The 14169-nt window shown below is 46.3% G+C and overlaps 3 protein-coding genes across 3 annotated transcripts; 2 read left to right on the top strand and 1 right to left on the bottom strand.

Annotated features, from left to right (window-relative positions):
* Window positions 1-582: 582 nt before the first annotated feature.
* Window positions 583-1411, top strand: LOC133886228 (uncharacterized). Its single transcript, XM_062325964.1, has 2 exons — window positions 583-691; window positions 855-1411. Exons 1-2 carry the CDS (start codon window positions 687-689, stop codon window positions 1195-1197), a joined length of 348 nt encoding a protein of 115 aa, XP_062181948.1. The 5' UTR covers window positions 583-686; the 3' UTR covers window positions 1198-1411.
* Window positions 1412-2661: 1250 nt separating this feature from the next.
* Window positions 2662-5812, top strand: LOC133887162 (cytochrome P450 90A4-like). Its single transcript, XM_062327105.1, has 7 exons — window positions 2662-3466; window positions 3594-3872; window positions 4567-4653; window positions 4803-4881; window positions 4968-5074; window positions 5178-5314; window positions 5460-5812. Exons 1-7 carry the CDS (start codon window positions 2774-2776, stop codon window positions 5560-5562), a joined length of 1485 nt encoding a protein of 494 aa, XP_062183089.1. The 5' UTR covers window positions 2662-2773; the 3' UTR covers window positions 5563-5812.
* A 7560-nt stretch (window positions 5813-13372) lies between these two features.
* On the bottom strand, window positions 13373-14148 carry LOC133887254 (uncharacterized). Its single transcript, XM_062327196.1, is given in 2 exon segments — window positions 13373-13778; window positions 13780-14148. Coding segments are annotated over 2 exon segments (531 nt in total). The 3' UTR covers window positions 13373-13616.
* Between the last annotated feature and the right edge of the window lie 21 nt (window positions 14149-14169).

Raw genomic sequence — 14169 nt, 5'->3', positions numbered from 1 at the left:
ACAGATGTTGGCAGTGGTGGACTCGAAAAAAAATAACCATATGTTCTGCTACAGGTCTAAAGAATAGATTAGAGGGTGTCAAATGAACGGTTACATATTATAAATCACTGAAAAAAGAAATTTTAATTTGTGCCATATGCACCCTATGATACAAGTGGATCTGCCTTAGATGCAAGGTTGGGCAGATTGATTAATTATCGGGTTGGGTAGAGTAGGTTAGGGTTAGACTTTATCATTTGTGTTGAAGTATAAGTGAATTGTTCATATTTTTTATCAACTTAAGTTTTTAGTAAATTGTTTGATGCATGCAGCTCAATATGGTATCAGTGTCAGATGTCTCAAGTTTGAGTCCTGAAAGGTATAATTAAATAAAAAATTTACAATCAATTTATATTTTCACGTCTGAGAAAAAAAAAAACCCTACGTAAAAGAGTGTTGAAGTATAAATGAATTGTACATCTTTCTTGATCAATTTAATCTTTTGAGTGAATTAGTTGATGCATACATCTCAACAACCTGCATTGGGTGTAAACCTATGAGCTCAACCGGTGGGTTGGATCTAGACACGATTTGTAGGTTGCAATCTCCTCGGCTCAGCACCGCCTCAGCATCTACACGACATTGTTTGCTTGCCTCCCAATATTCTTCTTGCTTTCCTGCTTCGAGGGTTGGCTCCTCGAATTGTGATGCGGTAAGGCATTCTCCAAAATTGAAAGTGATGCTGGAACTACAGGACAGTGTATTCCATTCCAAATAGCATTTTAATTTTCGTTGATCTTGATTTCCTATGTTAAACTTGCGTTCTGCATCTTGGCCGAACTTGGATTTTCGCTTGGCTGTGGATCACCGAACAGCCCCAAGCAGGGAGAGCCGCATCATCTCCTCCAGCGCTCGCCGCCTTGCCTTGTGCCGTGCCGCCGCCGGCATCCTTGCATGCGCGGCCACCGCGTGTTCCTGTCCATCACCACCGCCGTGTGCCGTGACAGCGACTCCGCCTACAGCCCTGCGGGGAGCAACGCGGCGCTCTATACTTCTCCATCCGAATCCCGGTCACAGAGGATGCCCTTTCAGCTGTACTTCGTCCAGCCACGGCCGTCGCTGGCCGGTACCCAAACGCTGCCCGGTGCGCTCACACGCACTCGCCTCGCCTGCCGAGCTGTTGCCTGCCAGCCAGAGGCAACGTCGCTGAGGCGCTGAGCGCACCGAAAAGCGGCAGCCTGCCAGGAGGCAATGGCGGCAGGATCTAAGTAGGTATTTGTTTTGTTTTGGATCATCGTTTAGTTTATTTTTTCTTAATTTAGTAAGTGAGAGTGAATCGTAATTTATTTTTTTAAGTTTTAGTCAATACAATGACTTAAAATTATAATGACATCCCAAATGTCAGGTTGGTTTTGGGTTGGGTTTTAACCCGTTAGCAGGTCAAGTGTTAGGGAATTGGATATGAGAGGTATAATATTGATGAGATAAAAAATCACTAGAGGTAAAACTCTATTATAATAATACATGGTTACGTGTACAAGGATAACCCATACGTATATATGTTTAAGGAGTCGTATTCCACTAGTACTAGAATTTTATCTTTTGAGGTATTATGCAACATCTATGTACAGAGATACTATTGCAAGTTCTGCAGCATTGGTTGGTGCAGCACTACAACTATAAGCGTGCTTGTCGTTTCGCCGCTGTTTACCTTCATTTTCTATAACGCAATTGGTTGTCGAGAACAAAGCTAAGCCCAAGAAGAAAATCAGAAAGGACGAATGGAACAAGCAAACAGGTACAAGAAGAAGCGATTTTTTTTAGTGGAAGAAGCGAAATGTAGTAGCAAGCGGGAAACACAAGTATGGCAAAGCAACAGCAGGCCCAATCACTCCAGAGCAGGCCGGAGACTGAGAAATTTACCAACGGAGCCCAAGCTAAGCCCAGCTGAAGTTCCGTACGAAAATACAACCATTAAACACGGTAATATCAGTACAAAATTAAGTGATGCAGATGTGAATGTGTTATAAGAACTTCACTGAACGAATATGTCAGGAGCGAAGTCATAGTTTAATTTCATATAGGATCTGAAAAAAGAGAAGGATATTATCCGCTATTTTTTTTTCCTAATTTTTTATTTTAATTAATAAAATGTGTCTCATATTAGTAGCATGTAACCTGTATAGTGAGGTTGAACGACGAGGGTGGATGATAAAAGTAGATAAATTATTTAAATTTTAGAGATATTTATTAGATGCAAGAAGAGTGGAGAAAAAAATAATATAAGAAATAATTCGTATTTTATACGGTAAAGATTATTGGTTCGATCCTTTCTTTCATGAAGAATCACACATATGAATTGTCTCTCTTATGAACAAGTCCAGTAAAATTACAAGATTTCTACAAGATTTTATGAATTCAAGTTTTTTTTGAAATCGTAAAGATTCGATCACTGGTATATCCTCGCTTAATTTTTTTTGGCAGGGTTCGACCCTGACTGCCCCTACCGTGGCATACACTCCCCTTTTGGACCAAAGCAACAATGTTTTTTTATCCATGACCCAACACCCAACAACTTATATTAAACTCCAAAATCTCCAAATGATTTATATTTTGACAAAAGATCTTCAAATTTATTATCAACCATCTACAAATATAGGAGTACCCCAAAACATCCTCTCCTTCCTCTTGGTGTGTAGATTCCCTGGCGCGTCGCTCCTCAGTCTCACTCCCCGACAAGCGCACGCGCTCCACTCCCCGACCAACCAAAGCCAAGCCGCACACGGCCACGGCCATGGACGCGAGCGCGCTGCCGCTCCTCCTGGCCGCCGCCGTCGTGCTCGCCGCGGCGCTGAGATGGCTCCACGCCGGCCGGCTGAAGCAGGGGTCGGCGCGGCTGCCGCCGGGCAGCACGGGTCTGCCGCTGATCGGGGAGACGCTGCGGCTCGTCTCCGCGTACAAGACGCCCAACCCGGAGCCCTTCATCGACGAGCGCGTCTCCCGCCACGGCGGCGTCTTCACCACCCACGTCTTCGGCGAGCGCACCGTCTTCTCCGCCGACCCGGCCTTCAACCGCCGCCTCCTCGCCGCCGAGGGCCGCGACGTCGACTGCAGCTACCCGTCCTCCATCGCCACGCTGCTGGGCCCGCACTCCCTGCTCCTCACCCGGGGCCCCGCGCACAAGCGCCTCCACTCCCTCACCCTCAACCGCCTCGGCCGCCCCGCCTCGCCGCCGCTCCTCGCGCACATCGACCGCCTCGTCCTCGCCACCATGCGCCGGTGGGAGCCTGCCGCCACTGTCCTCCTCCTGGATGAGGCCAAGAGGATCACCTTCGACCTCACCGTCAAGCAGCTCGTCAGCATCGAGCCCGGGTCCTGGTCCGAGAGCCTCCGCCGCGAGTACGTCAAGCTCATCGGCGGATTCTTCTCCATCCCCTTCCCCTTCGCTTACCTCCTTCCTTTCACCACCTACGGCCAGGCCCTCAAGGTGCTCGCCCTTTTGCCTTCCTCTCCACTTTTTTCTTTTCCTCTGCACATTGCATTTGCCTTGTGACGAATTGCTGTGCTGTTGATGTATTTTTCACCACAAAATTGCACTATTTGATTCGATTTAGGCGAGGAAGAAAGTGGCCGGGGCGCTGCGGGAGGTGATAAGGAAGAAGATGGACGAGAAGGTGGAAAATGGTGGTGCGAATGGAGAGGATGAGGAGAAGAGGGAGAAGAAAGACATGGTGGAGGAGCTTCTTGAAGCAGAGGGTGGGAGCTTCTCCGTGGAGGAAATGGTGGACTTCTGCCTGTCTCTGCTGGTGGCTGGGTACGAGACGACGTCAGTGCTCATGACGCTTGCTGTGAAGTTCCTCACTGAGACACCCACTGCGCTGGCGCAGCTCAAGGTATGAATCATGAGAATTTGTTTGATAATTAGCAATTCGTTGCCTGAATGTTCAGTGGTAATAGGCAATCCTTGTGCACGTGTGGTAGTAGGTACTGTCAATACGTCAATTGAATTTCATAATATATTACTTATAATGGTGGGTAAGATTAACTTAACCTGTCATACATTAGTTCTTGTAGTCTTGTCAACAGAAAATCTGCTGCCGTCGGCTTGTGTTTTTAGGTAGAATTATAGTGCAGTTTTTTTTAAAAAAAATAAATCAGATAACAGTTTGTTCACTGCAAGATTATATTGTTCGTATTTGTTTGCTTCACTGTGAGCATCCTGCGATAGGACTGATGATGTTCCCTATTTATTTATCTGATTATAGTCTAAGAGTGAAGCTGGTGTGAATACAACCGCCGGCTTCTTCCCTGAATCTGTTTTCCTGTGGTGTATGTATGCTGAAAAGTTGTGTTAAGTGTTATTTCTTCTCCATTTTTGTACTAGGATTAGCGCCAAAGCTATCCAATAACAGCCAAAAGTGACAGCCGTTAGCTAGAACATCGTAAGGGGACTGAATCTGAATTTTGAACCACTTTAACAACCTTTATTTTCAGTAAATTAGGCTATCTGATTCTACCTCGTCGATCCAAATATTATCCTGCTTCAGTATATGCGCATTTGATTCCAGATATTTGCTGATTTTACAGGAAGAGCATGACAAAATCAGAGACATAAAAGGCAAAAACCAACCACTGGAATGGAGCGATTACAAGTCAATGCCATTTACGCAGTGTGTAATGACTCTGAGGCCCTATTTTCTTAAAATTACCTTCAAGCTATACCATGCCAAAAACACAATGCCTTTATATCACTTTTATTTTTATAAAATATATCTCTTGAAAAGAACATTTGAGCACAGTTTGATTGTTTTGCATTTTTGCAGGTGATAAATGAGACACTACGTATGGCTAACTTAATTAGTGGGGTATTCAGGCGAGCAAACACGGATATTCATTTTAAAGGTATTTCTACAGAAACTGACCTAAGTTTTCCGAACATGCTAATCAGGAAGACTCATTCGTTTACAACATTTTGTTTTATTCATTAGACTACATTATTCCAAAGGGCTGCAAAATATTTGCTTCATTCCGAGCTGTGCACCTTAACAATGAACACTATGAGAACGCTCGAACCTTTGACCCTTGGAGATGGCAGGTATTGCTACTGTTCTCATATTCTGTTATGTATTGGCTAATGAAAGTAAATATAGGCATGCAAAGTTGCAAATGCAAAATATTTTATGGTTTTCGTTTTGCAGAGCAAGAATAAACTTCAGAACACGGTTGGTGCCAATTTGTTTACTCCCTTTGGTGGTGGACCTCGGCTGTGCCCAGGCTATGAGCTTGCTCGGGTTGTTGTTTCTATTTTCCTCCACCATCTTGTAACGCGCTTTAGGTAAGACATCCTTATCTTTCAAGTTTCTACACTGTTTTTGCAGCCATAGGGTGTAGATAATCTTCAGATGAAATTTCAATGTGTGTGTGTTTCAAACTGGATGCCACTCTGATTCAATTGTGTCTCTTGACCAATGAATCTGCAGCTGGGAAGAAGCTGAGGAAGATAGGCTTGTCTTCTTTCCTACCACTCGAACTCTCAAAGGATACCCCATCAATCTCTGGCGGCGACCAGAGTCTAGTGGCTGACCTCATATCAGTTTCCAGCTACTCTTATCTTCAAAGCAAGATTAAGCATAGGTAAAGGAAGAGAAAAGCATGTCGCCCGTAGTTAGTATTTTTTTTCTCCGTCTTCGTCTATTTCCTTTATCTGTAACTCGGTACGCTGCAGCAGTCAGCAATCTCGTGTGTTGCTTGTAAAATGTTCCAAACTGCTATGCCCACTGGTTACAGAAAACATTTTGTCGTGTTTCTGGCTATCCTAAGATTTAGCAGTTTATATCGCTGTCCCAAATGATGTGATGCAGTACAATATCGACGAGATGCTGTTCTATCTGCAACGGGGAAAAGGCTATATGCCATCTCCTAGCTTACATTGTTTTTCTGGCAATCTTTGTCAAGTATATCACTATCACGAACTGTTGTTAGTCTGAAAAAATACGTGTATCTATCTGTCAGTGGGTGCAAGCAATGCAGAAATTTTATGCATTTTTTTTATCTGACTTGACAGGATTCATCCACGGGCAAGTTTTTCCTCCGTAACTAACTGTAGACTTTGAATAGCATGTGTATCACGTGCCTACAGTATGTAATCAGAACAATTGCATGCATTGTACGTCTGAGAGGACTCTGCAAATGCAGTAATCTGCCGAGCAAGCAGCCATTGCAGGCAGCAGGAACAGATCCGTGCTTCCCCTCTCGACGAGTCATCTCATGCCGACAACAACCTGTCCCTGCCTGCTGTTGCAACAGATGGACTGTACTTGTACGTGCAGTGCAGTGCAGTGCACGGTCGCTCATCTGCAACCATCACCGGCGTACGTGATAGTACCTACATTGATGCATGATAAGATCCCAGATCTTGAAACGAAATGCATGCATGGGGATCGATGGTGATGCACGTCAACTTTTGCTGTAGTCTGTTAGGCTGTCCCAGTCGTGAAAAGGAGAGGACATGCGAAAGAAGGGCACTGTCCTGTCGGAGCAATCATGCAGTCGATCCCTTCGCCATGTTCTTCTCGCGATCTGCTTTCAAGGGATGATGCTTCGTGAAGGCATCCGTGCTGTGCATGCATGCAACATAGACATCCATATCCAATGGCACCCACAGACCAACTTTCAGAATCCTCAGGAGCTAGCTTTTAGCCCTGTGCTCCTGTGTATCTTAGCTTATCTACGAGTCAGTGCTGTAACACGAACAGCATTGTGACCTGTTGAACTGAGAGGGAACGACAACACAGCTCTCACTTGCTTGGCGACTGGCACTTCCATGTTCCATCTATTCGAATCCCTGCAAAAGGCATCGCAACTGTTTCCTTAGTCATGAGATCATGCATACATGCAACTTACCTGAAGAAGCTGCATCGCAAAAGGCAATGGGCCAACCAGTCCATAGTTTTATCTCAGAAGAGAATTTCTTACGTCCTGTGTACCTGTGGATGCACCATCTTGCCGTGATCCACTTCACTGCACAATGCTGTGCTCGATGGCTGCTGCTCATCAGGCAACATGCATAGCCTCTGCAACCACAAAATAGTTGATCGATCACATAGGTCCCAACAAGCAACAGCTCTCGCATGCATATCATTCATGGTTACCGACGCATGATTCCAAACCAACTGGTCCGGTATACTCGTCAACCCTCTGCGTCAGATTCATACGTAGGAACGGATGTATGATGATAATGACTTTAGTCGAATCAGGAAGCATCCACAACGAGCCAAAATAAAAAAAGTTAACTAAGCGAATGCATCAGAGAGTACGAAAAAGTAAACTGAGGGAGCCGACCAGAACTAAGAATAAGACGGTTGCTACATTTCAACCTCATGTTTTTTTATTATTTTTACACGTCCACTGTAAGCTGTTGAATGGGTATTCAACTCCTTATAACTCTTTATAACCATCTTCAACCTCCTGATGACTCATTCATGCTCGTGATCCCCCACCCCTCAATCGAGTTCGCGTTGACCTCCACCCCTACCCCACCCATCTCCGACGGCATCGTCTGCTACCGTAGCCCCTGGCGCGCCATGACACCCCTACCCCACCCAGGCCCACCAGCAGTCCACCGTCTCCCATAGCCAGTGGCATGCCCACCGCACCGTCTCCTCTTTCAGGCTGACATGCTTCCTTAGACATTACTTTAAGCCCAGAAAGCACACCGACGACCCCAAAAACCCCCCTCTCTGAACCCTAAATCTCACTGACTGTCGTCTCCTGATTCACAAGTAAATTACAAACGTCGGCTCAATGGTAGGTGCTGAAATTTAGGAAACGTGTGAGAATAATCAAAAGTAATTACAAGCGTCAGCTCAACGGCAGGTGCTCGCTCATGATAATCGTCAATTTTTAGAAACAGTCTACCTTTTCCCCTTGTTTAAGGGAAATACAGAACGGGAAACTTTTCTATGAAATTGATGAGAACTAACATCGAGCAGGCTTGAACCTGGGCGTTACGGGCGTAACAACACGCATTGACCTCAGGTGGCGTGGGCATAACAACACACTGACCAACTGCACTAGGGGCAGCTTCTGAGCCTACCTTTTTTCATGCATGAACCGACTAGTTTTGTAGTACAGCATACATGCTCTCTGCACGCAGATCAGAAGCATGTGTTCGTCATCTCCAGGTGCGCTGCATGTTCCTCCTCCGCCTGGGTGGGCAGCTTGAAGTGGTATGTCCTTACAGGTGGAAACGTATCGGATACAAATTGAATAGTCTAGTTTTCATATTGTTATCCATATTTTAATACAAATATAAATTCAAATATCTTTAAATATGAATACAAATTGAATTGTTTGAATATGAATCTACATCTGAATACGTACTAGATTCAGTTTTATGTGAATATTCTATAACTTCAATGACAAATTATGAAATGGTAAACTTATTTGACACAAGCATGAGAGCAATTTAACATAAGGAACTGTATTTTTATTGGATTGATCTACCTTACAGTAAAGAACCACTTTTACTATAATACCATGACTTTAGATAATTTTAGACCGTTAGATGGGAGATAAAAGATCCAGATTTATTGCTACAGTATATGTGGTACAATACTAAACATTAAAATAATATGTAGGATTAAAAGAATTTAATAAGATAACAAGATAAAAGAATATAATTTTATGTTACTCATATTTATCTTCCATAAAAGTATTTCTACATATTCGGATACAGATATTATCCATATCTATATTTATTTTTGAGAAAACGGATTCAGATATATCCATATTCATATCTGTGAAACGAATTTGAATATATCCGTATATGTATCTGTCTATCAATCAGATACGGATTTTTCTTACCACATTAATGTTTAACAGAATACAAATATCGGATAATACGGATATCTGCTATCCATTCTACACCGCTACATGTCGCCTGCCTCGTAACCCTCCTACAGCCACTGTACCTTTTCTCCCTCGCCTCGCCCACCCCCACCGTCAGAGGCTGTTGGGAAAACCAGAGCTCAGAACTCACGCGTGTAGAACACAAGATTTTTGTGTTGCAAAGCTGCCCCGTTTTCTAGCTTGTACTGCTGAATTTAAAGGACTCCTTGTACAGGACGTGGCCTGAATGGCCTCCTAGACTTGCGCCATGAACTAACGTGCTAACACGCACGCCGATGGCGTCACTACGACCTGCTCCCGTGCGAACGACATGGGCATCGAGCTGAAAACATATAGACGTACGTCAGGATCACACATATGTGCGCACGCCGCGCCCAACGCTGAAATAGAACAGCACCACAGCTTGTCGTGACTCCGCGCGCGACACTAACATAACTAAACTAACATGTATGCACATCTAACTAAAGCCTAAATGTGAACGCATCACGTTTCTAGCCACACACATACTCATGCAAACACGTCTAACACATTATGTGATTAGAACTATCCTACATGCAAGACTCAAAATACATATAAGTCAAGATTAATGCTAACAAATCCCCCTTTAATCTTCACTTGCTTTCTCAGTGCTTCATCACCAGAGACACGGCTCATTATCGGCCATCGTGAGTAGTGTCTCTTCCTTCCTTGGCTTGCAGCACTCTTTGGCAAAATACCCACGAACTCACAGTTGTAGCATTTACCATTCTTTCTGTCTGACTTGAGCTCGATGGTGTCGTCATCGTCGTTATGGCCGCCACCACGGCCATTGTGAGGAGCGCCTCTTCCTTCCTTGGCTTGCAGCACTCTTTGGTAAAATGCCCACGAACTCACAGTTGTAGCATTTATCTTTCTTCCCGTCCGACTTGAGCTTCATGGTGTTGTCGTCGTCGCTAGCTTTGTCACATCTCCCGCCATGGTCACGATTCCTTTTTGCGCCGCTGATTGACCCTTCTCTACCTTTTTTCTTTTTGGCAAGAGTCTCCCACTGCGTGCGCGTGAGCAACAAATGCTCATTCTCCTTTGTATTGCCGAAACTAATTCAGATGTGCTCATCGTAGGCCTTGTACCGCTTGATGAGGTCTTCAATGGAGAGGTTGTTCAAGTTCATGCACTGTCAATGGAGATGACGAGTTGCATGTAGCCCGCTAGGGCAGCACGGAGAAACCTGTGTACAACACAATTTCTCCCATCATGGTGTGCTGTGTCGCCTAATGCACAGATGCCGATGACGACTGACGTACCCGACCAACGAAGTCATCCACAGTCTCGCCTTTCTCCATCTTCAACCCCTCAAACTCCTTCTTGGGGTCTGCAAGTTAGCATCACGCACACGGTCATGTCTATATGCGCCGTTTGATTGCCTCCCATGCCACCTTTGTTGTGTCCTTCCCGGCAAGGGAAGGCATCGCTTGCTCTGGTACGGACTGGTAGATGACATACAATGCTATCCAATTCTTCTGATACTTCGTGACACCCGGCTCCACTGCTTTCTAGTTCCCACACATTCTGGGCCTAAAGAGCCACACGCATCTTCATTGCCCAAACCGTGTAATTCGTATGGGTGAGATATGGGTACAACATCATCATCGCGCTCTCCCTCTTCACCACCGTTGCGCAGATGGGTCAGCTTGTAGCAGACGTCTCTCGTCAGATGATGGAGACAAACTCCTTGCTTCCCTCGGCATCCTCTCCTTGGCTCTTAATACCAAATGTTGAGAAAACCCAAGCTCAAAACTCACACAAACACATAGAACAGTAGTTTTTTGTGCTGCAAAGCTGCCGTATTTTCTAGCTTATATTGCTGAATTTAAAGGACTCCGTGTACAGAATATGACCTGAATAGCCTCTAGACCGGTGCCATGAACAAACGTGTGAACTCAAGCATGGACAAATGGCGCCACTACGACCTTCTCCCGCACGAACGACGCGCGCGTCGAGCTAAACATATATGGACCTACGTCAGGATCACGCAGATGTGCACAAACAACGTCCATCGAATCAAAACAACACCACGCCTTACAGTGACCCCACACGCATGATGCTAACAGAACTAAACTAACATGTATGAACATCTAACTAAAGACTAAATATGAACACATCACATTTGTAACTATACACATACTCGTAAAAACACATCTAACACATGACGTGATTAAAACATCTATCCTATATGCAAGACTCAAAATACATACAGGTAAATATTAGTGCTAACAGAGGCAGACCCGCGACGGCGTTCGCCGAGGCCGACACGCCGCCGAAGCCACGGTTCCTGTACCATGCGGTGTTGGACCCGGCCCGAGTTGTTGACGCGAAGGAGAGCAATAAGTGCGGACGCCGAATGGTTCGCGCGCGCGGCTTGGTTGGCTAGTAGCCTCCACGTCCGCGCTGGGCGTGGTCGAAGTCGAACCGTGGGAAAAACTCGTGGGGTGCAGAGCGCATGCGCATAGCGGGTCCTGTTCCGGACTCGGAGTCGTTGACACGCCGGAGAGCAAAGTGCGGAGGCCAAAAGATCGGCGGATCCGCCGTCCGTTCGCGCGGCTGCGGTGCTTGGCTAGTCTCGGCGTCTGCGTTGGGCGTCGTCGAACGGTGGTAAAACTCGTGGGCTGCAGAGCGCATGCGCGTAGGGGGTCCTGTCGCCGGCGCGGGGCCCGGGATCCCGGTCATCTCGTGCGGCAGACGGAAGCCTTCTGGCAGTCGCCCCACCTCCATCCCGCCATGCGTGTCTGACGAAGAAGAAACAGATGCAGTCGGCTGCTCTTCGCCATCGCCATCGTCGCTGTCGTCTTCCTCCTCCGTGTCGGACTCCGTTTCCGCAGCAGCCGGCAGCGCGGAGCGGCAGAGCGGGCAGAGGCGGCTGACACAGAGCCAGCGGAAGATGCAGTACTCGTGGAAGTCGTGCGAGCATGGCATCGTCCTGAGCGTGTCGCCCGCCTCGTAACCCTCAAAGCACACCGCGCACCCTTTCCCCCTCGCCTCGCTCTCGCCCACCGTCGTCTCCGGCAGACCAGCGATGGCCACGCCCGAGGCCGGTACGGCGCCGAAACCGCCATCTCCATACGCATCGTCGTCCTCGCTGATGTAGCCGTGGAAGGGCCTGGAGGCTTCCCTTGGAACCGCGTTTGTGGCCAAGAGAAGCAAGCCCTCCAAGTCATCGTAGAACTCCTGCGTGTCGTCATGCTGCGACGACTGGGGCAGCACGAGGTCCGGAGAGGCGTTGTCGTCGCCGTCCATCGTCCCTGCCCCGAAGCAAAGCTGGTGCGCGTGGAGACTAGAAACCGACAGGTTGGATACGTGTGTAATAATTGTACAAAGTTATTTATAAATAGGATTTGGAGTTGTATTAGTGATATATGATGGGTTTAAAGTAGAACTCATGTAATATAGTCTTTTTATAAATATAAGAGAAGAGTAGTTGTTGTAACTATGACAGTATAATGATATATTCGAGAGGGCGATAGCGGTTCTGCCAAACTCTAGAGGTCGGTTTCAGAATCATGAGAAGGAACATCCGATCCGACCTAAATTCAGAAAGAGCCTGACGAGGAAATCAAACTATTACTGAAATTGACAAACGATAACTTCTTCTGCGTAGCATTGGTCCATCACACGACTCTTACCTGAAATCAGGCTATTTTAATTTCATTTTCCAAGTCAACCAACCATGCATTCACAGTCTGATAATAGTAACCTCAAAAAACAGTCTGATAACATGACAGAAAGCAGCATTGAAGCCAACAGGCTAGTAATAAGCACAAGGACACGGCAGCATCACCAGAACCCAACACAAAGCGTAGAGTCCTCTCGAGCCAGCTCAGTGCGACAACAGAAGCAAACGCCGCCCAGCAGGCCCCTTCCATCCATGAACTTGATTGAAAACATCATTCACCACAAATCCTTCTTCTGTAACTTCTTTTATGTGCAGACTTCACTTCGCACAATGGAGTGTCATTGATCTTTCAGTAAGACTGTAATCAAATCAGATACAAACGTCTATAGCTTATTCTGTATTTTATCATATATTTTTTCTTAAAGTCATAGTCGAATAGTGTCAGATAATTATTTCTTCATCTTATATCATATCTTACCATAAGCTTTCAGTTAGTCGGATAGATGAAAATTTTTCACTTCATTTGCATCTCCATATAATACATTAAATAATACAGGGGTGCAATCAAAGTAAGCATACAAAGAAATGATTGTTGAGATATAAAAACAAGGAAATTCAATATTACCTGTTTATGTATGTATGACAATCTACCTATAGGTCTGTTTGGCAGAGCTCACAGAGTGAAATTAAATTACATGTTTATGTATGTATCATATTTTTTTTATCCGGAGTCAGACACGAATAATATTAGATAATTATTATTACATCTCATATTTGCTTCATAAACCTTTTATCTATCCGGAGGACAGAAAATATACTTGCTGTTTTCACCCCTACCTTTCAACTTGGCTTCTTGCCATGAGCTAGCTACCTTTTTGTGGGACTCAAACAAAAGGAGGCAACCTTCGCCGTTCCAATGCAAAGAGAGAAGGTAGCAACGTTCTGCTATCCCCATCTCTGCAGTATGACTACCTTGTTTAATTTCAAGCAAAATTATGGAACTAACTAGAGGCAGGTAACAAGCAATGGGAAATGGTCCAGAGGTGCCAATATCCTCTTCAAAGGTATATAGATGGAACTATTCGATCATCAAGAAGAAGCTAGCAGATGCGCTCGGTTCTTCTTCGCCATCATCATCGTGATCATCCGCCTCCTCCTCCTCCTCCGTTTCCGAGTCAGCCGGCAGCACGAAGCGGCAGAGCGGGCAGAGGCGGCTGACACGGAGCCAGCCGAAGATGCAGCCGCTCGTGGAAGTCGTGCGAGCAGGGCATCGTCTTGAGCGTGCCGCCCGCCTCGTAACCCTCAAGGCACGCCGCGCACTCTTCCCCGCTCGCCTCGCTCTCGCCCGCCGTCGTCTCCGGCAGACCAGCGATGGCCACGCCCGAGGCCGGCACGGCGCCGAACCCGCCATCATCCACTCGGGTATCGCCGCCGCCGTCGCGGTACCACAGAACACCATCTCGCACGCTCAACGCCAACAGAAAGGTGGGCGCCGTGTTTCGGCAGGTCAGCGCGAGCCAAGCGCGCCAAGACATCGAGGAATTCTTGGGGGTCGAGGACGCTGGCTGGGGCAGCACGGAGTCCGGATGCGATTGTTCGGCGGCCATCATCGAGGCGTTGCCGTAGAAGCG

This window comes from Phragmites australis, chromosome 12 (genome assembly GCF_958298935.1).
Source record: "Phragmites australis chromosome 12, lpPhrAust1.1, whole genome shotgun sequence".
In the NCBI taxonomy this organism is placed as follows: Eukaryota; Viridiplantae; Streptophyta; class Magnoliopsida; order Poales; family Poaceae; genus Phragmites; species Phragmites australis.
The sequence above is the reverse complement of the archived record's forward strand: the minus strand, read 5'-3'. Positions and strand labels throughout refer to the sequence as shown.